This window comes from Desarmillaria tabescens (assembly GCF_030435595.1).
Source record: "Desarmillaria tabescens strain CCBAS 213 chromosome Unknown EV420scaffold_25, whole genome shotgun sequence".
NCBI classification, from domain to species: Eukaryota; Fungi; Basidiomycota; class Agaricomycetes; order Agaricales; family Physalacriaceae; genus Desarmillaria; species Desarmillaria tabescens.
Window position 1 is genome coordinate 425,419 of NW_026848324.1, and position 19,976 is coordinate 445,394.

At 48.6% G+C, this 19,976-nt stretch overlaps 8 protein-coding genes across 8 annotated transcripts; 4 read left to right on the top strand and 4 right to left on the bottom strand.

Annotated features, from left to right (window-relative positions):
* Window positions 1-1,898: 1,898 nt before the first annotated feature.
* EV420DRAFT_1621370 (SET-domain protein) lies at window positions 1,899-3,816 on the bottom strand (the record flags this gene model as incomplete). The annotated part of the gene is made up of 9 exons (XM_060475687.1): window positions 1,899-2,090; window positions 2,180-2,378; window positions 2,441-2,655; window positions 2,713-2,784; window positions 2,833-3,153; window positions 3,202-3,263; window positions 3,315-3,395; window positions 3,444-3,630; window positions 3,679-3,816. The coding sequence occupies 9 exons, from the start codon at window positions 3,814-3,816 to the stop codon at window positions 1,899-1,901; spliced, it is 1,467 nt and encodes a 488-aa protein (XP_060329014.1).
* Window positions 3,817-3,858: 42 nt separating this feature from the next.
* EV420DRAFT_1553992 (uncharacterized protein) lies at window positions 3,859-5,642 on the top strand. Its single transcript, XM_060473588.1, has 6 exons — window positions 3,859-4,161; window positions 4,217-4,239; window positions 4,296-4,637; window positions 4,688-4,754; window positions 4,805-4,856; window positions 4,917-5,642. Exons 1-6 carry the CDS (start codon window positions 3,978-3,980, stop codon window positions 5,458-5,460), a joined length of 1,212 nt encoding a protein of 403 aa, XP_060329015.1. The 5' UTR covers window positions 3,859-3,977; the 3' UTR covers window positions 5,461-5,642.
* Window positions 5,643-5,714: 72 nt separating this feature from the next.
* EV420DRAFT_1644737 (Metallo-dependent phosphatase-like protein) lies at window positions 5,715-7,051 on the bottom strand (the record flags this gene model as incomplete). The annotated part of the gene is made up of 8 exons (XM_060477683.1): window positions 5,715-5,735; window positions 5,803-6,103; window positions 6,147-6,228; window positions 6,280-6,336; window positions 6,403-6,532; window positions 6,583-6,707; window positions 6,759-6,829; window positions 6,885-7,051. 8 exons carry the CDS (start codon window positions 7,049-7,051, stop codon window positions 5,715-5,717), a joined length of 954 nt encoding a protein of 317 aa, XP_060329016.1.
* A 1,706-nt stretch (window positions 7,052-8,757) lies between these two features.
* On the top strand, window positions 8,758-9,643 carry EV420DRAFT_1644738 (uncharacterized protein; the record flags this gene model as incomplete). Its single annotated transcript, XM_060477684.1, has 4 exons — window positions 8,758-8,899; window positions 8,956-9,067; window positions 9,118-9,531; window positions 9,586-9,643. The coding sequence occupies 4 exons, from the start codon at window positions 8,758-8,760 to the stop codon at window positions 9,641-9,643; spliced, it is 726 nt and encodes a 241-aa protein (XP_060329017.1).
* A 1,014-nt stretch (window positions 9,644-10,657) lies between these two features.
* On the bottom strand, window positions 10,658-11,870 carry EV420DRAFT_1693502 (uncharacterized protein; the record flags this gene model as incomplete). Its single annotated transcript, XM_060479380.1, has 4 exons — window positions 10,658-11,159; window positions 11,222-11,278; window positions 11,335-11,665; window positions 11,736-11,870. The coding sequence occupies 4 exons, from the start codon at window positions 11,868-11,870 to the stop codon at window positions 10,735-10,737; spliced, it is 948 nt and encodes a 315-aa protein (XP_060329018.1). The 3' UTR covers window positions 10,658-10,734.
* A 1,605-nt stretch (window positions 11,871-13,475) lies between these two features.
* Window positions 13,476-14,347, top strand: EV420DRAFT_1644740 (uncharacterized protein; the record flags this gene model as incomplete). The annotated part of the gene is made up of 2 exons (XM_060477685.1): window positions 13,476-13,981; window positions 14,035-14,347. The coding sequence occupies 2 exons, from the start codon at window positions 13,476-13,478 to the stop codon at window positions 14,345-14,347; spliced, it is 819 nt and encodes a 272-aa protein (XP_060329019.1).
* An 844-nt stretch (window positions 14,348-15,191) lies between these two features.
* On the top strand, window positions 15,192-16,667 carry EV420DRAFT_1272694 (peptidoglycan-binding LysM domain protein; the record flags this gene model as incomplete). Its single annotated transcript, XM_060467718.1, has 3 exons — window positions 15,192-15,573; window positions 15,599-15,624; window positions 15,678-16,667. The coding sequence occupies 3 exons, from the start codon at window positions 15,192-15,194 to the stop codon at window positions 16,665-16,667; spliced, it is 1,398 nt and encodes a 465-aa protein (XP_060329020.1).
* Window positions 16,668-18,924: 2,257 nt separating this feature from the next.
* Window positions 18,925-19,928, bottom strand: EV420DRAFT_1554022 (glycolipid transfer protein). The gene is made up of 5 exons (XM_060473589.1): window positions 19,852-19,928; window positions 19,717-19,801; window positions 19,601-19,659; window positions 19,292-19,546; window positions 18,925-19,243 (listed from the first exon to the last, which is right to left on the bottom strand). The coding sequence occupies exons 1-5, from the start codon at window positions 19,876-19,878 to the stop codon at window positions 19,055-19,057; spliced, it is 615 nt and encodes a 204-aa protein (XP_060329021.1). The 5' UTR covers window positions 19,879-19,928; the 3' UTR covers window positions 18,925-19,054.
* Window positions 19,929-19,976: the final 48 nt, after the last annotated feature.

A 19,976-nucleotide genomic window follows, 5' to 3' on the forward strand; every position in this document is an offset into this window, starting at 1 on the left:
GAAGAGTCGGCCATCAATTTATATCCTCGGCCAGCGCTCGGCAACGAGATTCGACACCATAGGATCTGGATCTACCTCCTCTACCACTCCTCTGAGCGGAAAGCACATACTTATGCTGATTCCTATTATCTCGGAAAATATCAGATGGAGACTGTGGTGACAACGCTTCCAAGTTAACGGCTTCGCTTCATTTTGACGAAATGCATTAAAATTCTACTTCGTCGATGACTCGGGTATGTACTGCAGGAATACTACGTTGATTGTCATAACACTTTAGTGATTTATGCAACAGACACGGGTTCTGTCAGCCTCGCTAAACCACGTCTTTGTGATTTCTCCTTGAAGTCCCGGTATAACTAATTTCGTGTCGGATTTGATGAAACTTTGAACGTCTGTCATGCTCTTAGCTACAGGTCAGCAGCTGCAAATAACGTTTGCAATGTCGGAGAAACATGTAGACGTTGCACGATAACCCCGATCACAACGGAGTACAGTTGGACACTATGCTGAGAAGCGATGTCCGGCTTAGTCCCATACCGTACACTAAACCCGATATAATTCTCAAACATTTTTGACGTTCCCGCTCAGACTAGCCTGAGGCCGAAGCAATTCACTTAGGATTCTTCAACCTTCCTTTGCGCAATCTCCGCAGACCGTCCAACTCGTGCATCCTTGGAAGATGTGCTATTACACCTTTACCCGAGGCTCGGTTCTAAGGATCGCGGCTGTACCGAAGATACAGTCAAGCGCCTACTGCGTACCGCTGTTGCTCTTTAATGGCATTGATGTTTCTAGCATGATATCTTCCGGCTCTAGTTCCGTGGGTCGGCTTCGTTACTTGACGCACGACAAATTGGAATTTCTCAGAGTCACCATATCTGGCAGACAACAACTTTTTTTCATGATATTATTTTCTTCTGCAATTGCCGCGAGTTGTCTCAATTTCAACGGAGACTTGTCAATTAATGCAGCGGTTGCAGTAATTAAACACATACAGTTTTTACTTGAAAGTTGACGTGACATCGGGCAAGGGTCAACGCAACCTTTCCAGGGCGACGGCTACAGTAGGCTAAGTAGTCCTAGCGCGCCTGAGGACCTTCGCAGTGATTTTCAAGGCATACTGACATCCGCGTTTTCTGACATGTCACGTCTCATGTCTTCATTTGACGGATCCGTGTTCAAACCTTTTACGTGGAAATGCCAGATCTCGGAAGATATCAGGTTTGACGGCGTAAAACATACAATATTCATCGAGAGATACGTCGGCTAAACGTTTTTTGAGAATGTGATGCGATTGTCTCCCATGACTGTGAGATGGACTCCGCGTCATGTCGCAACCAGTAATTAGGCCTTCCGAATTCTTGAAGTCTTGATAAGGCAGATCGAACTGTTATTAAGTTTGTCTGAGGTTCTGATGTACGCTAAAAGTCCCGCAATATTTTAATACATCGCAAGTCGAGAGGATTCGCCGCAAATAGATGGGAGCAGCGAATAAGGACACGACTTGCCGGCCCCCGGTGCAATTAAGTACCAATTAGGTGGCGCAGGGTCATAGATAGAGAGGTACTGTCCAACCTAACTTCTGATTGGCCTGACACGACTAAGAGAAGAACCAATCGGATGCAGACACCAATCAGGAGCTAGGAACTTGTTATACAGCCAGTTAATGAACTTATCGAACCACGTACTGATCCTCCTGTTCTTAGGACTTCACCTCAAGTCGCTATATTTCGTAATCAATTAATCACCCCAAAATGTACTGCCGGAAGTCCTTGAAATGAAGATGTAAGGGTAAGAGTCAAATACTATTCGTTCGTTATAGGACTGAGCGAATATATGGAGCAATCGTCTGCAATGTGTCCAATAAGCTGACTGAACTAGTAGGTCACGGCGTTCCGCTATTGCTGTCGAGGCTTCTTATTCGTCTTTGCGCTTGACACCATCGCATCTCGTTTTCTCTTCGGGTTCTCGAAGGGAACAGCTTGCAGCGCCTGCAGGGTACCGTGTAGAATTCTCTTCTCTCCCAACCTGACGATGGTCGCATTTCGTAGATTTAGCGAAAGCTCCCCCGAAAGAGCCATTTCGTCATCCTGTTCAAACCAAATGTCAGAATCAATGGCGATATATGAAACAGGATCGAACAGGATGGCATCCAGATAGATCGCATTAGACAAATTACCTGGAGACTTGTGGGGTATTGCTGTAATCGTTGGTCCAGCACATCTTTGATGATGTCTACCGTAGCGGAATCTAATTTGGGTTTAGGCGGTTTGCCCTTTCCCCGCACCTTTCGCCACTCATCCGAAGAGAACGACAAAAGTTTGATCAATGAGATCAAAGCCGGCGGTATCTCAAGGTCCGCCTCTATAACGATTACACTGTCCGAGTCGAAGGATTGAGAAGGGTGAACAACCGAAATGGTGTGTGAAAGTGAACTTACTCATCACCGCCCTCTTCTAGCCACCATTCTATTCGTTCGTCCGCGACGACGGACGAATGATCGTATCTCTTCGACACGACGGCCACTACCAGGTCCGCTCGAACTTCGACGATGTCGCCCGGATTGCCCTGTCCCCCTGCCGATAAAGGGAGCAAGTCCACATGACCATAACGACGAAGTAATTCCGCGTTTGGTAAATCGCCATATGTGTTCCACTGACATACACACACACGTCAAGAACTCAAATTCTAGGAGCTGTAGAAAATACCCACGATCTGTTCTCCCTTCATTATGCGCTTCGTGGTAACCATTTTAAGTTCATTTTCTTCATAAAATAGTTTTGCCTGTAATTTGTGTAAATCCGTGACAGAACACCTAGTAAAGGGACTTACGTTCTCTGCTTCGTATCTCGCATTCAAGAGATCAGCTACAGGAACCATGGAGATATCAGACACGTCTTCTTCCTCTTCTTCGTCCTCCTCCGCCACCTCCTCCCCATGTGCCCTTTCCGGTGAATCACTGTTAGCCGACGCTAGCGGAGCCGGGTCGTCAACGTCCATGGAGCTGTTTTGCGCGAGCTCGTCATCCCCAACCTCATTTTCCCATTTTTCGACATTGAAGCTCCTTGACAGAATTCGGCTGCCCATAACATGATATTGATGCAGGGAATAGTGTGCAGGAATGAACTCTGGTTGAAATAAATCGGGTCGACTCTGAGAGATATTATTAACAGTCAAGTATCCGAAAGAGCCAACACCAACCTGGATGGCAGGAAGCACTTTTCCAATGTAGTCTTGCTCAGCATCTGCTTTACCTAGTTTATCTTAAAGGGCGTAATCAGAGAAGCGAATGGGAAACGAATGTCTAGACAGACCTACCACCGAAGTTCCCTTCAGTGCATTCAAATCCGATTCGTCCCAAAACATGGGAGTATCGAATTCAGTGGGTAGGGTGTCTAATGGCATTCCTCCAGATAAAAAAAAGTCATGAATGAGAAACGAACCGAGATAAGGTGCCCATTTTGACTTGTTTCCTTGGGCAGCTTCCCACATCATACAAAGAATTAATCCAGACCAACCTCGGTCCAATTGCCTACTTTTCCATTCATCCGGCCCAATATGTGCAGGTAGGAGAGACGTTCGTGTTGATATTACGAGTGATCTCGGTATCGTGAACAATGTATGACCTTCCTGAAAAAAATTGAGGTAGAGATTGTTGTACAAACCGATACTCCGTACCGGGATGTCGTGCAGCGCTACGGCTCCACGCCCCCCTTCAGAAGGAGGAAATACATGAAATCCCATGCGCTGTGTGTCGATGTACCCATTATTGTGTTCGAACCATAAAATGAACGCGTCCAAGTTGGGCGTTGGCATTGAAAAGGGATGCTTACGTCATCGCAATCACATGCAAATTGTCGCTCTTGCTACCAACGACACCGAGTTACCCCAGGAAATTCATCTGCTCTGCTGTCGCCGTCACTGACAACGAGCTCCTCTTTCGCTGCCGCAGCCGCTGAAGTCTGCTTGGAAATGTCATGGATATTCACGCTCTACTTAAGACCAACTGCGATAAACTCCTGGAACAGTATCACGCTAACTTGCGCGATGTCCGCGCTCTGCAGGAGACGTTGATCAACGACATACTGCCTTCTGTATCCGACGAGCTCCGCCTTGGCGATTTAGAAACTAGTTGGGCGAAGGAATGGCTAAACGATACCTGTCAGTCGAATTGATTCCGCCCATTTAAACGATAAAATGCTGATTTGACACCCAGTTTCTATCTTCCATCTATTCAGGGTGAGTATACTAAACACTTTCCAGAACAAGTACACCCGGAGCTTACAACCTAGTAGAGAAACAACTATACGAAGTCCTTCGCGCTAGAAGCAGTTCGCAAAAACCTTGTATGGCGGTTGAGCCATGTATGGCCACCGGATCCAGATATATCGACACGAATCGCTGCAAGCGTCCATTTTCTCCCTGACGACGTCACAGATCCTCTAGGAAGACCTATCATCATGCTCAAATTCGCCCCATTCAACTACTGCTTGGACGAGTACGAAGGAGTCGTCTACCGTGCTCTAGAGTGTCTTCGATGTCACCTGCAAGAAGTCAACAGAAACGAGGTAGAAGGGCGTCCTGCTCTGCAGTACGTCTTGCTTCTCGACCTCAAGGGTCTATCTATGCAAAGTATCGTGGGTATTTCGAATCTGTCGTGACACAAGGTTTGACAACCCATGTATAGAGTTTTGACCTTGTTTCTTGGCTGTTATCCGACGTCATACCACGGTTCCCGGGAATGCTGTCAGCAGGTACCTCAACCGAAATGTTCTTTCGACTCGGTGATTAACATCGTTTATAGTTTTCATGATAAACTTCTCATGGACTCACTCGGGCATCTGGAGCGTAGCAAAGTTAGTAGCTAGCAAATCAAGTTCACACTTTCGATGCGACTCAACTGACAACCTATATAGACGTCTTCTCCCGGCCAATGCACTCTCTCGAGTCTTTTTCCCTAAGCAGGAAGAGCTTATCAGCTACTTCACACCTTCAGCTTTACCACAAGGCATTTATATGGCTAATATACTTCCCGTACACGAGCTAACTACTTTGATAGATTATGGCGGAGTCTTGGAGCCTTTGTCAACTATCTGTGATCCCTCACAAAGAAGACAAATATTCCCTTCGTCTCAGTCATTCTCTACCGCGGAAACCACTGATTTATCTCCTATACCCGAGTCATCGTCCCTTTCTCCGACGTCTATGATTAACCCATTCTTTGGTTATCCAGTCTCTGTGACGGGGAGATCTGCATCCTTGCACCATGGGCGCCGCCGTAAGCGAGATCTAGCAAAAACTTTGATGTTGCTGTTATGGCTCCGATGGCGACGGCAAATCAGGACTTGTTTTTGGCTGGGGATATTCGCATTAGCGGTGAGGTTATGGTCTCGCCGATGGCTATTGCGTTCCCCCAAGGGTCTCGCTCTATTGCAGGCATTCTGGTCCTCATGTAGTTAGTAACCGTCATAATCTATCTTGGCATGCCAAAAGCCCATTCATCCTGCCATCATCTAATTTCGTCTCTTTATTCCGTATGACTCTGCAACGGAACTTGGGCGATCAACGTCGGGCAAGTAATTAGAAAGTTATATTCGTAAGACCTCATTCCCCGACCCCGAGTATTGAGTGGTACGTACAACTGGTATCGTCAGATCCGTAGACTACAAAAAAGCGCAATGCATGATACCGCGTGGGTGGTGCCGGATGGGCGTTTACAAGAAATACTCCGGAGGCTAGGGTGTTACAAAAATAAAATCAATTTCTGAAACAACAGACAGACATGAGGATGGATTGACGTACTTTACCTCCTGCATTCTGAGCTGCCTGCTGACTCGGTCCGTCTCTTTCGTTCTCGGGTGCGGCTTCGAACACGTTAAAATACATGGATCCTCCCGGTCCGACTTCCAATATACTTGCCGAGTTCCCACATCGGTAGCAGTAATTGGGGGCGGACCATACCGTCGACAGATGCTTATCGAACAGAGAGGAATAGCCCTCCATACATAGCTGGTGGGCACGGAGGATATGCGACATGTTGTTGATCTCGAGAAACTTATGGACAACGCCGGATCCAAACGTGTATCCAGCCCCTCTAACGGCCCTTGATTGAGGAATTGAGTCAGAAACGGAAGCATGTTACGCACCTTGGAGAGATTGCGAAATCCTCTTTCTCAGGATCGGGATCTGACCAGACGAGGTCAGCCATAGGACCCTCATGGGGTATCTCTATTGCGAAGCGTCAGTGAACGGAACAGGTGCCGAAGGCTAGCCGCGCACCTCGAAAGCGGTCATAGACTTTGATTTGATCTATTGAATGTATAGAGGGTGATAGACCTGGAAAAATAGAATTAGCCCATCGTGTCCATGTGCAGAGCATAATGAATGATGGGAGTTTCTCACCGCCGTGTACACAGAATATTCGGTCGTCAATGACCACCGACAGAGTCAGAAAGTCGAACATGTCGGTGAAGTATGTCCAGACGTGTGAATTACCATACTTTCGGAGGCATTCAGCGTAGAACCCGTACGTCTGGGACGGCTGTGAGAAGGGCGCTTAGGAAAGTCAACGAGCACACCGACTTGAGTGACAGCGCGTGATTCATGGTTTCCTCTTATTAATTGAACTCGATCGGGGTACCGTAGCTTCAAGCACGTCAATAGAGAGATTGTTTCGACGCTGAACAGCCCTCTGTCGACGTAATCACCTAGAAAAGGCGTGAACGGCGAGGCGGGGCAGTGTGCGATGCAAAACGCACCAAGGAAGAGGTAGTTCGTGTTGGGCGCATATCCACCTATACGGAATATTTCTACAAGATCATAGAACTGACTTGCATAACCGATCAAAGGTCGCAATCAGGGAAAGATAATGCACAGTGACTCACCCGTGGATATCCCCCACTACAGTTACGGGTGCACTGACATGTACTACATTGGATTCCCGCATCAGGACCTCCTTCGTTTTCTCACATATTTCTCTCAGCAGTGCCTCGTGCAGGGGCTGTTTTCGCAGCAGCTGTTCTATGCACGCATCCAGGTCAAAGGGTGCCATGAAATGAAAATGTGCATCTTCTCTCCAAATGCGGTAGACAGTGGATGACTGCAGTATTTGTTCCTGCTTGCCATCAGCCTCTCCCTTCTCCTCGAACTTCCCTACCCTGACCGACCGGTGCTAGGACGGCGTTGCAATTGACCGTTGTTCGCAGAAAAATCAAACTGTAAGTCGAGTCTTCAAGGGATGCCTTGGCATGGCTTCAAATTCCCATTCGCCTTTTTTTGCTTCGACGTGCTCCCGAAATTCGGTATGGGAACTTTCCTACGCCTCGTTGCGGGACGCAAGTAATACTGAATTGGGTACTTTTTTCAGGCGTTGCCGGCCGAACTCATGGGGGAATTCTATCCTGCTGCCTGCCATTTCCTCGAGTGCTTCGATCTTTGAAGCGACCGAGAATTGATCGCGATTTTTTCGGGTGCAATCGGCAACTTTCAACTGCGTTATGTATGATGGCCCTTGGACTTGCTCTGAAGGAGAACCAGACTTGCATTCTTAATGCCTTTCTCACCTTTTTGTGATTTGATGAGGTAATGTCCTGTTTTCACTGTCCAATTTGTAGGACAGAAACGACAACAAGTCTTTCGGGTGTAATTAATTCTTGCCCTTGCTGTGAATCCCCGAGTCGTGACAACAGGATTCCCCCGTCATTTCATAGTATTTCATCCGCGAAACGTTTGTTCTTCGTGGGCGGGAACATCATGAAGGCCGGATCCACGCGATTGTACCTACCCTTGTACCGGATTGTCGTCACTTGTCTTCTAAGTACTCCAAAATATCTGCACTGCATCCGAGCAAGGCTGCACTATGATCTTAGTGTATGTGACATCGAATCTTGCATCTGCGGAAGACGTCTGGCCTTACCTCCTTCTCTTCTCAGGTGCAAGTTATTTTGGTGGTCACTCAGGCTCTTACGGCGCGTGTTTAGTCTCATTTCGCCTCGACATACATAATCTTCCACGATAATCGGGAGGCTCGAGCTGTGAAGCACTCTATTCTGCAGGGTTCGTACACATTTCAACTCAGATCCTTCTCATTTTATATGTCTTTGTATCCACCGCAGGCCATCATTCGGCCATCTATGCATCGGCGAGCGCGTTAAGCACCCTCATTTGTCTATTATGGGAATGGGGTACTCAGCCGCTTCCTCGGTGCCTGTTCCCACAGCCGTCATTTGCATCGTACTGCCAAGGCAAATGACAACAGGTAGACCTTTATCTGTGTTATAATCGACAGTGTACGGGAACTACTATATCGGCTATCAAGTGACACGTTATTGGAATTAACAAGGCACAGTTCCGAAATAGCACGTTCAGTGATTCCAAATGGGGCCATCGAGGACACTGTGTAGCTACACATTATGGAGTATATCCTTTGTATACTATCTTATGCCAGATTTCAGGCGATATTCTTTTTCTAACAGACATCTCGTTCACTGACCGTCTTCTTTTTTCATTTAGGGTATCCTGGTAAGTTCCGGGTACTTGACTACCACGGATGCACGTATCCGAAATTCATCGTCTCCGTTCGGTACCATAGGTATCAACCAATTATTTGGTAACTCTAATTCGACACAGAATCCCAAAGCGGAAATAACCCTTGCCTCCCTCCGGCCTATTAAACCTCGGGGTGTAGGATCGACCGTCCACGCTTAAGTACCTTCACGCCTCCGCCACTCACTTGCACCTGTCGTCATCATCGTCAAAATGTACAGCCAACCGCGTACTCAGTCTTCAGACACTCGCTATACGCTCAACGGTTATTCCTCCGCTGACCACGAGGTCCCCGTTGACAGCAATGCTGCCTACTCCATGAACGGCTCCTACTACGACCAGCAGAATGGTGTTGGTCAAGTATTCTGCCGCGTCTTCGGTCCCCTTGGGTATGTTGCTCGTTGTTCTTAGGCCGCCGCGTCGCCAATGCCTTTCCAGACAGCCAGGAGCCGTATATGTCATCCGGGGTGATGTCCGGACATCGGTATGCGCGTGATACGTCGTACTCCCCCACAACGGGCGGGTACATGTCGCAGGAATACGACGGCGCGACCAACTTACAATTATTCTCAGCAGTCGCTCCCTCCATCCTCACAGTTCATCCCGACGCCCTCTGAAATGGCTCACTATTCGCAACCCGGGAGTCCCACCCATCCCCGGAGCCCCGACAGCATGTATTCCTAGTACTCCCTACTCGCGACACGCCCACTATCAGTCTCGCGCCCCTACCACTACCAGTCGATCCCGTTCTGGCTCGAACTCCCTTGCCCACTACCGCCACGGTCATCACAGCCCCAACCTCTCTCCTCACGTACCGCACCGGACTCCCGCCGCTGCCGCGGGGATCGTGGCTCCCGAGCGTTTCGTCTGCCAGATTTGCAAAAAATCTTTCTCCCGGTCGCATGACAGGAAGAGGCACCATGTTGGACAGCATCTTGATTCCCATGCCCGACCAGTCTGTCCCAACTGCCACAAAGATTTCAGTCGGTATGTGTGGTGATTAGGCTGTTTTAATTTTACATTCTCATCGACCCTTCACAGACCCGACTCTTTGAAAAGACACAGAGACAATGGCTGCGACGAGTCCGTCACTTCATGATGATCACGTTCTGGGCTCTGTCTTGTTGTACTTTTTTCTTGTATCACGTCGACTTCTGCGAACTCGACCGTGTCTCTCGTCTCTGTACTTACTATATCGTACTTACTCCTTTTACTTACATATCTTTAGAACTATCGCGGAGTTGGAAATTGTTGTCATATATCGCATTTGCTTTCCGTCATTGAAATCACAAATACATTATACAAGGTTTCAATGGAGTCAGATCCGAAAACGTGTTGTTACTTAGGATATCCACTTTCGCATTCCACACTGATCCCCGTGTATGCTCCCTTGGCGTATGATCAATGATGTATTGCTTCGAGGAATAGCGTTGTCATTCTCCAATTTACCTCTTAGTACGGTGCCGATTTTGGCTTGACTTCTCCTCCGATCGCATCAAACACGTTCACAATTTTGTCGATACAAGCGGTCCACTGCCAGGGTTGGGGGGCAGAACTCACTTCACTGGTCAACCTGTCAAGAGGTGCAGGCAAGAAAAGTCGACGTATAGCCGCAATTCGTGTTGACGCATTGACGCGCCTTAAGAACACACATGGAGGTATAACGAAAATATAGGGACTTAGGCGCCCGCAACACTTCGTGCCATTCGATGAGATCCTTCCTACGGAAATACAGGGCCACAAGTTTTTCTAGGCACACATAATCAAATGATCTACACAAATACTAAGTTTTGGTAGCCCAGTCAGCCGCTTGTTAACGTTGGCAGCAGAAGGAAAGTAAGTTTCCGTGGATCAGGGCGAGGAGATGGCCGATGTCAACACCCAAAGGCATGTTTTACCGACAATATGGATTCAGTGACAATTGGGCGATGGTCGTCGCCCTGGGATTCGTTGGTCCCTCGAGAACCTGGACAATGAAACCAAATGAAACCTTGTACGAGGCGAGAAGGGTAGGTCGGAGACGGTTAACGTTGTGACCCGCCGTGATTCTTTGACCTTGAACACGGGAACACAATTTGATTTCGTGAGCTGATGAAATCTGAAATGCAAGTAAAGTTCATGAACATGAATGCTAGGTTGTTTTATTTCCAACGCGGTTACATACCCGCTTCCTCGGTTAGTGGGGGGATCTCAATCCTGGTCGGAGTCCTCATCGGAATCACTGTTAGATCCATCATGGCCTTTCTTATTCCCGCTCTCGTCACCTAGTCCCTCAATTTCAACGCCTTCCCCTTCATCATTCTCGCCGTCAGATTGATCCCCCTTCTCCTGCCTCTTCTTGTTCATCTTTGCTATGACCTTATCTGCTCGGTTAAACATTCCACCTGTAGGTGCACCGCATGCGGCACACTTGGGAGTCTTTGCGAAACGTTTGATGGCGCAGGCCGAACAGAAGTAGTGTCCGCAACGAGTAACTATAGGATCTGTGTAATGTTTCCGGCAAATTAAGCAGGCGAAAGGAACATCTTCATCATCCGAATCGGATCCAGAAGACTCGTCCTCGACTTGTTTTTTGGGTTTTTCAGCTAATTGATCTAACTGCCAACCAGCGAGATCTATGGAAAAAAAACGCAAAAACGTGTCAACTCAGTTCACAATTACGACCATGGAGACTTACAAGTTCCGCGATCGTGGAGGAACTTGCAAGTATCGCCGAAACCACAGTAACCAGTTTCTGTCCACTAACGTTAGTATTGTGCAGGATCGAGGCAATAGTTTTTGCAAACGCACCTTTGTAATCCTTGCATACGTCCGGTTGGTAGTCCACGATTGTAACCGTCCGAATCGTGTTTGTGCTGCGTTGGGGTCCAACCCTCATGGCTTTGGGCACCTCTTTGTTCTTCTTCAGGTGGCTCTTGTACGCACTTTGCCCCCGATACTGTCCATCATCTGGTATCTCGTCGTCGCTCCCAGCTGCTGCCTTCTCCTTTAGCCGCCTCTTCTCCTCCAGCTCTTCTAGTTCATCTCCAGCTATGATGTCTAGGGCAGCATTGACGTGAGAGCCTGACGATGTCCACTTGACGTCAGGGCCTTCTCTTTCGGGTGCATCCAAGTCAGTCGTCTCTGTCCGAAATTTTGCGTTTCGTGCCCGCGCTCAGGAGGTTCGATGCCGCCTTTTTGTTTGGTAATACCACTTGGGATTTCGATGACGACGCTGTCTCTATCTGCGCAACAGAAGGAGATGTAGAGCGTTTACGCGCAGTTGTCGGTCGAGCTTTGCCTTTCTTCTTGAAGAAGGGTACCGTCGGTGTCTCTGTCGATGCCATGGTGGTTCTTAATAGAGCAACAGTGCAACTTTCGCGGCGGTGGCGGCGGATTATGTGGCTGTGTAAGCGGTGCACCGATTTTGGCTCTGCTTGACAAAGCGCTCTTTCGCTGACTAATGATCGATGTTCGCCGTCGGCTCTTCCTTCCGTCCCCCTTCCATTTAGGTCCGTCCATCGCTATGTTGCAGCCTTCTTGAACACGTCAGTAATATATCTCTTCATATTTTTAGGGTCCTGGGTGTTCTCTGTGTCGCCTGTAGGCTGCAGGGCTGCCAGATTTTTTTGTTAGAGTTTGTCTGATGGTAGGCTTCGAATTCTTCGATGAATTTCTGGGTACCTCGAGCTCTCTTCGGAAAGTACAATTCGTGTGCTTCATTCTGACACTCATATATAAACAGCTGTAGCAACCTTGGAGCTTTGAGTTGACAACGAACGACAGAGAAACCAAGCCTTCTTGAAGTTACTGCTTTCTCATTCTCGACTACCCTGTGACTTCAAATTCAAGCCGCGTTCCTGTGCTACGCGGTCTTTGATGGCCATTTTAGTCCTAGATTCCAGGTAATAGCATTTTCCCCTTTTCGGCGGTTTATGGGCATTAACCTCGGGACACATTTCAACACGCAACCTAACGAACCTTTGCTTCTACGTCTTTGTAATCCTAGGAGCTACAGGTATACCGTGGTCTCCGCTCTCCATGGGAAGCACCTTTGTCCCGGTTGGCCCCTTATACCTGTTGCTCTCCATAACAATGTATATCCGCTCCATCGATATCGATTGTTTCACCGACCGGGCGATGCGACGCATTCGCTGTGCTCTAGCGCATGCTCTCTACGGCCTCGGTGATCTTTTACTTGTGCTCCAGAAATGCAGTCGAGACTAAACATGCCATCGACGTTGTAACTTTAATCAATTGCAAGTTAGCGCATATCTACAGATAACAGTCTATCCGTGCCGCATGATAGGTTCGTTCTTCGATTACTCGGTGCTGACGACGTGCGTAATGATGTACAGTTCGACGGAGCTGATTCTGACGGCTGGAATGGATTTACCACTGAGTGTAGCCGTGCATGAGGAGTAGAATGGGTCACGAGTCGTATTGCGCCATCGGAAGAACCACACAGGCATATGCCATTGGACGCACACCTGAGAGCGATGCGCATGCAGTGATTGATACCAATTTTTTTCCTGGTCTGTTTCATTGCCTTGAGATTGTTCCTCTTTATTTTTTCAGTCAACTGCGACGAGGTTGTCGTAGACTGGCTAAGAAAATAAATAAAACATGTTTGGGACTTAAGGGCATTTCGACTGAACTAATAGGCTCGGCAAGCTCGGCACGCGTGCCTCGGTCCGTGCTCCTTCCCAATTCCGCTTCAATTCCGCACGGAGCAGATGGGACCTGTCGGATTGGGGCTGATTTGTAAGACTTTTGAATGGGCGGATTTGATTTCCGGCTCCTTGCTTTGCCAGGGCCCAAGCTTTCTTCCCTTCCCTTACCCCCAGCACTCATCCTCGCAAGACAGCAACGACAAACCGCACCAACAAGGAGCGAGCGGTTACCCATTCTTGTACATATTTATCGCTCTCAGCTGCCTACTTCGCTCGGAGATGGTTGCACCCAACCTGCAAGGGCTAAACATCGTACACCCAGTGCAGAATTTAGATTCACAGGACCTCTTACCTGGACACCCTTACCCTGACCTCTCTGCTCAGTTGGACTTGTGGACCAACCTGCCGTTCGATTCGGAGGAGAGCCCGGTTCTGTCGGGCAATGAGTCTAAATACGCTAAGAAGATGGTAGGAGAGGAGGAGGAGGAGGATAGGCTACGGGATGGACCGAAGAGCGCCGCTATCCATGACGGTCACATTAATGTCGTGACCGGTACTACTGTCGCCAACAGCCAACAGCACCAGCAAGTTCCAGGACCTGCGTTTGACTTGAACTCATTCTTAGCCGGGTTTAATGTCGATCCATTCAGTGCTACCCAGCCTGTACAGAATCCAATCCCCCATACAAACGCTATCGCCCCTTCTCTTGCACAGCTGCTACTCTTCCACTCAGCTGCGAATGGGGTCCAGTCTCCTCCCAAAGCGCCTACTGCAGCTAGCGAGAAGTCAGCAACTGAAGACCTGGCCCAGCCTCAGCCAAGCGTGCGCGCACTCGTAGGACCTCTGTGTCGACAGTAGACTCACCTGTAGAGAGCGCTCCGCTCTCTGCTTCCGAGGACAAGCGCCGCCGCAACACCGCTGCTAGTGCGCGGTTCCGTTTGAAGAAGAAAGAACGGGAGGCGGCATTAGAGGGCAAAGCGAAAGAGCTTGAGGCGAGAGTCAATGAATTGGAGCGGGAATGCGAAGGCTTGAGACGCGAAAACGGCTGGTTGAAGGGACTTGTCGTGGGCGTAACAGGCGCTGCCCAGGGGACAACGGTTGGAGGCGCACCATCGACTGTCACTGGTAAGCGATCCAGAGACGGAGCATAGCGCTTTTGAAGGTTAGGTTTCGGGATTACGCCATTTTCCTCACAATTGTTCGTTAGCATTGTCCGGAGAGCTAGGACCGTTGTGACTAAATTTATCGCCTCCATTCCGTCAGCGTTCCATTTTTTTGATTATGAATCTTCACGTATTGCTTACTTTCCATGAGATATCTCTCTTTCTCCCCTCCACCTCCATCTGTAGCACAATTACCCAGGCGAGCAGAGGCAGTAGACAAAAAAAACGTAACATGTATTAATTGCGCCATTGAGAAGAACTATGTCCCATGTTTCTAGTGTTCTCCGAGTAAATCAATCAATGATAAGGTAACATAACATGTCCTGATATACGTACTCGTCGGGAATGATGACACTACGTACAGCGCTTCAGCAATCATTAATAATTAGCCGCCCAGTATGAGGTGGCGCCGTGTTGACCTACGAGCATCCCGAAGGAATTTTCTATCGCCACTCCGTATATTATGTACCCTTGTAGATCCATACTTCAAGTGCCTCAACTTGAGTGCCAGTCGGCAAGAACTCAATTGAAGGTCACATAGTTAAATCATTCCGTCATCCCTGTAATGGAAATGGAAACAGTGCATGGCCATTGACAGCACTTTTTCTTTATCACAGAAACGCAACCATGCCTCTTCAACTACACCCTTACTATTCCTTCTTGCTACGCAGGCGGCGCTCAGGGATGGTCTGACGTCATCGGTAGGATAGCCCCTAACTCTTGAAAGCCGGAACCCTCTCGATTAAACACAAACATACAATCTTCCCCCGTCTTGAACGGCCCAGCAGCCTAGCTTGAATTGGGAGCTTCTTGTCGCCCTGCTGCCTCCGACATGCAAGTACCATTCGACAATGGTACGGACAGCAGTGGTATTACCTTCAACCCTTTCGCTGAGCACGACTCACTCTTGACGACACCGCCTATCGACACTTCACCAGACCTTGACAACCACCGACCGAAACTGCGATGCGGTTCTGGTTCAGACTACACAACGGCGAGCATAAGTAGTAGTACCTCAAGCGTATCTATCGACCACAGGCGGACTGGACATGTACGAGCACAAACCGAAGTTCTTGCTGCGCAGCATCCATTGAGATACAGTGGTTCAGCGCCAGGCCCTAGTGACGCCAATATTACTCGGCCCACACTGACGCGTTGGGTTAATGTCGGATCTCTGGTAGACGTCTCGGTTAATGGTTCCCCGAAAAGACATTGTCGAGAGCGAAGTTGAAGAACCAGACCAAAAGGTGGTATTGATTCATGAGGTTCGTTCGTTTCGATATCACATAGAAGGGTTAATTAATTCGCCAAATTCCAGGTTTCTGCAAAGGACTCATTAGCAGGTGTATCCCTAAAGTACGGGATCAGCTTGGCGGATTTACGGCGCTCAAATCATCTTTGGACGTCTGATTCGATACATTTGAGAAAGGTGCTCTACATACCCCTTGATAAATGCTCTCGGCCTCAGGACCTCATCACGAACGGCGAACCGTTCGACATTTCGTTGATGTCTGCTGCTTCGGATGCCACCGATTTGAATGGCTACAGACCAGACCTCTCAACCCTAAATCGTCACGCAACTGCTAATGGTCATGATACAGATCCGAAACACCACACCATTGCTGGTAAATCACCCTCGCTGAAACTTCGCCGTGTTCCAATTTCCCAATTGTCGTTCTTCCCCCCTTCTGCGTCGAAACCAAATCCTCCGAACCGATCAACGAAACCCCCTTCCACGATCCCGTCTCGTCCATCTATCCATACCCGATATACCTCTTCTCCTTCAAATTCTCTGGGTACACTATTTACAGCTCTTCCTATTCCTGTATCCACACGTGATACCATAATTTCCCGACTGTCTTTAGACAGCAGTACTAGTTCCAGCTGCTCTGATCGTGACAGAGAGGCTGAAGACGGCGAGAGACTCGAATTGGATGATGTCCCTATCGAGCGCAGGCGATACGCCTCTGAAGACGGAATTTCATCACAATTCCCAATGACGCCCAGACCACCATACCGAACAACCAATGGTATCAAGTCCTCGTCGTCCTCTCCCCCTTCTCCTACGCGAATTAGAGGCAGCATAGCGATGGAGAGCACTCATGCCCGGAGCTATCATCCGCTGCACAGTTCTACTGTTCATGTTCGCAATGTACAGTTGGAGCCTTCGCCTGGAATGCAACTTCCAATACATGACGCAAATTACCAACAGAAGACTTCGAGCCGACCGAACAGTCGAGGGAAAGCCAGACGTCGTTTAGCTTCCGTAGACTTCGACGTCGAACCAGACGCATTGATAGATGTATGATAAACATTTGGGGTATAAGTGAGCTTTTTGCTATCGGAGGATCTAAACTATTTGCATATTTTCATCTATGTAATACTAGCACATTTGCAACCGGTGAGTTCTTCGGTCACTTTCAATGAGCGGACCTTTTCTGAAAGCCGATATGTCGTTAGGAATCTTATGGCGTTAAGCGCTAGCACATTTGATGGAATTTACCACCCTCGTTTTTGATCACTGGGAATCGGACTAGCATGCCTGCCTTACTTTCTCTACGCGTACGTCGGCGCCGGCATTTATTGGAGAACACGGTGCTGCAAAGATGTACCTGGCAATGTGGTGGCGTAGGCCACTGAATAACCGAGCGCTGCCTCCAGCGTTGTTGCTTCTTCGTTTCAAAGGTTTGGAACATGCTCCCGGTTGTCCGGTAACTAAACTAACTCTCACGGCGATATTCTAATCTCTAGGTATCCGGGCAATCACCTTACGTAGCTTCAACAGCACGCGAGGTTCTAAGATATGGTACATTGCTAATCGACAAAACGTACGACGCCTTTACATCCAAAAATATGTAGATTTGGACCTAGTCTCCTAGGCATTCTAGTCATCACATCATTTCGGGATCGTGTCTACCCTTCCTCGTCTCACTTCCTGGGCGTGGAAGAGAACATCCTCGCGTTGCATCGCGGCGCGATCCGACGGTAAACTTGGCCGGCATATCACTATGAAGTGTGTGAATACACTCGGTTCGACAAATGGTGTCCAGACTGTTGACGGTGGCAAGGAGCAGCCAGCACCGTGGGGAGATGAATACGCATATAACCGCTCTTCCTATCCCATTGGTGGGTACGCAGAGTCGGGAAAAGTGAATGCAGGAGCGTGAGTCGAAAGCATATCAGCTTCGGTTTCTAGTACACTGTTCCGCCTTTTCCACGAGAGAAGCCAGAAAGATCACCGCTGGCTGTCTTCGTTGAAATCACTGGTGGCAATGGCTCGAATACCCCACCGGGTATGTTCGAGCCAGGTCTGTGATTCAGGTCTGTGATTTCGAAAGAGATGGTTGACCACTGATCGCACGTCCTCGAACCTTCTTTCGTAACGGGTAACAAACAGTGTGTTGTAATATTTTGAAAGGCCCAGTCCCTTTGATCGTTCAGGCGCCATCACTTTTTTGTTCATCTTTAATATCTTAGGACATCGGCATTTCATGCTTATGGGTAGGCGGCTTGTACCGGGAGTCGAGCCTCTTTCGTCTGTTCATCGTCCTGGGAGTATCGTAATAGATCAGTTCGTGCCACCGTAGCAGTCATCTTTGGTGGCGCCTGTACATTGGAGTACTCATGTTTGCCGTTGTTCTGTTGTTCCAGAAGGGTATCAACAGCCGATAATGATGAAGCGGTCCTGATCTGTTTTCCTTGGTCCATCCACTGAAGGGGCTTTATCTGTAGGAATCGAGGAGAACAGAAACCGCCTCCGTCGTTGATCAACCGAAACCGATGACCGAAGTATAAAGTTGTGTACGACATGTCTTCCTCCAACGAAGACGATGATTCTGTGCGAGAGAAACAGATGAGACGCCATTTTTATCTCAGAAAAGATGTTCAGTTGAGGTTTTCTCAGGCCGAAAATTTCGTTCAGAGGTCTCGGTGTTAATCGCGATGGAGGTCAGTCGAGGCGCAAGGATGGCTTGTCTTAGCCGGTATGTTAGAGTCGGATGCTTTCGGCCTAGCCTTCCCTTGTCTACAACGTCTTGCTCTTTTCTTTGACAGAAGTATATCTATCTGATGAGGTTAGGGACCGCAGCTTTGGCTCGTGGATCTTTTTTGGTCAAGCCGTGTCCGAGTCAGTGGGTTTGTATTCCTTTCAGGCATAGGCTCGAAGTAGCCGTACGCGATATCCACCGGCAAGCTAAGAAAGGTACGTCGAAACAGATTATCCCTTGTGTACGACCCTAAGGATTTGGGGCTTCCTGGTTAGATGCCGTCATATGTGATCGTCAGATCTCCGCATGTTACAGGTGCGGTCAAGCTGTGGTAAATTTGTGCTGCTTCAGGTCTTGATGACACGCTTAGGCGCCACCATCATTATGATTGTAACCGAGACCCAGCTCTGCAAAATGTTTGTGCGGTCTCCATAACTTAACAGGGTCTGCTTATTGCGGCAATTCAGCGCTAGGATCGTACCGCGAAGCCTTTAAGGGACGTCCGGTCCGAAGAGACCCTTTCCCCCTTAGCCGACACTAAGTAACACAGACCTTGAGAGCTAGAACAGCCCATGAGAATCCCCGTATAACCGAACAATGCATCGAACTGATTGACAGACCACGAGTATCTGCTACAAGATCTATACTCGTACTCTCCATCTGGTCAATTGACCATCAGATGAGCTGTGAATGAGAAAAGGACACGTTATCAGAATCCTTTGCCATGACCTCCCTGCTCATAGAAAGTTTCCATTCTCGTGACGATATCGCTTAGCGCGGCGAGCCATTTGTCTAGTTCCTCGTTCAAGACGTCTTGCGATGCCGAAGGCCCCCCTTTGGGGTCCGCAGCAAGCTTCTTGTAGAAATCTGCACGATAGGGACATGCTTTCATTGCAAGCTTGTAATGGTTAGCTCTCGTTCGCTTTGAAATAGGATGGCGCCATACAGAGAAAACACCCTTAACAACGAAGTTGTGGAACTTCTTCAATGTGAGTTCGTAAGACTTGGAGAATGCGACCGAAAGCTCTTCGTCCTTATCGAGTTGGGCGTTCTGGAGAGCCTTGCAGGTGAACGAGAGACCTCGTAACAACCACATCAATCCTTCGGTAGCAGTCCTCTTCTTCTCCCCCTTTTCATTCTCGACTAACTGTTCCAGGGTCGCTGACTGAGAGGGCGCCGCATCATATCGAGCGCGGACTTTCTAAAGCGATAGCGGTCTGCAAGGGACCAAATGGATTAAAACATTTCGACTCACTGCAATGTTCCCCCTAAGGTCCGTCTGTACGACAGCAAACGCACTGGATCCGAGAAGATCTGACGCATCGAGGGAGTTAGACAGATGATATGATAACATAGCAAGGTTCTGCGCACCAAAAATCCCTACCAATCCTTGAGATGCTTCTAGGAAAGCAAGCGTATCCACGCCGGCGTCAGTTACGGGTACATCTGCAAAAGACTGTGACCTAACAGTCAATCATTATGAAACAGCAGACAGGGAATTCGTACTTTGACTGTTTCGAGATAGGGCGCCATTGTGAACGGTACTTGTGTTGTAAGGATGAGAGTAGGACGAGGACGGTCCTGACCGCGCGACCACGCATCTAATCTCGATCATCAATCGACATAATCTA

What these genes read in the sequence shown, in the direction of transcription:
- EV420DRAFT_1553992 (XM_060473588.1), top strand. Translation starts at nt 3,978, where the DNA reads ATGGATATTCACGCTCTACTTAAGACCAACTGCGATAAACTCCTGGAA. An exon ending in GGAATGGCTAAACGATACCT is followed by an intron (nt 4,162 to 4,216) that starts GTCAGTCGAATT and finishes TTTGACACCCAG; the next exon opens with TTTCTATCTTCCATCTATTC. An exon ending in CCCGGGAATGCTGTCAGCAG is followed by an intron (nt 4,755 to 4,804) that starts GTACCTCAACCG and finishes CATCGTTTATAG; the next exon opens with TTTTCATGATAAACTTCTCA.
- EV420DRAFT_1554022 (XM_060473589.1), bottom strand. Translation starts at nt 19,878, where the DNA reads ATGGCGCCCTATCTCGAAACAGTCAAA. An exon ending in ACCTTAGGGGGAACATTGCA is followed by an intron (nt 19,547 to 19,600) that starts GTGAGTCGAAAT and finishes CTATCGCTTTAG; the next exon opens with AAAGTCCGCGCTCGATATGA. An exon ending in TTGTTAAGGGTGTTTTCTCT is followed by an intron (nt 19,244 to 19,291) that starts GTATGGCGCCAT and finishes AACCATTACAAG; the next exon opens with CTTGCAATGAAAGCATGTCC.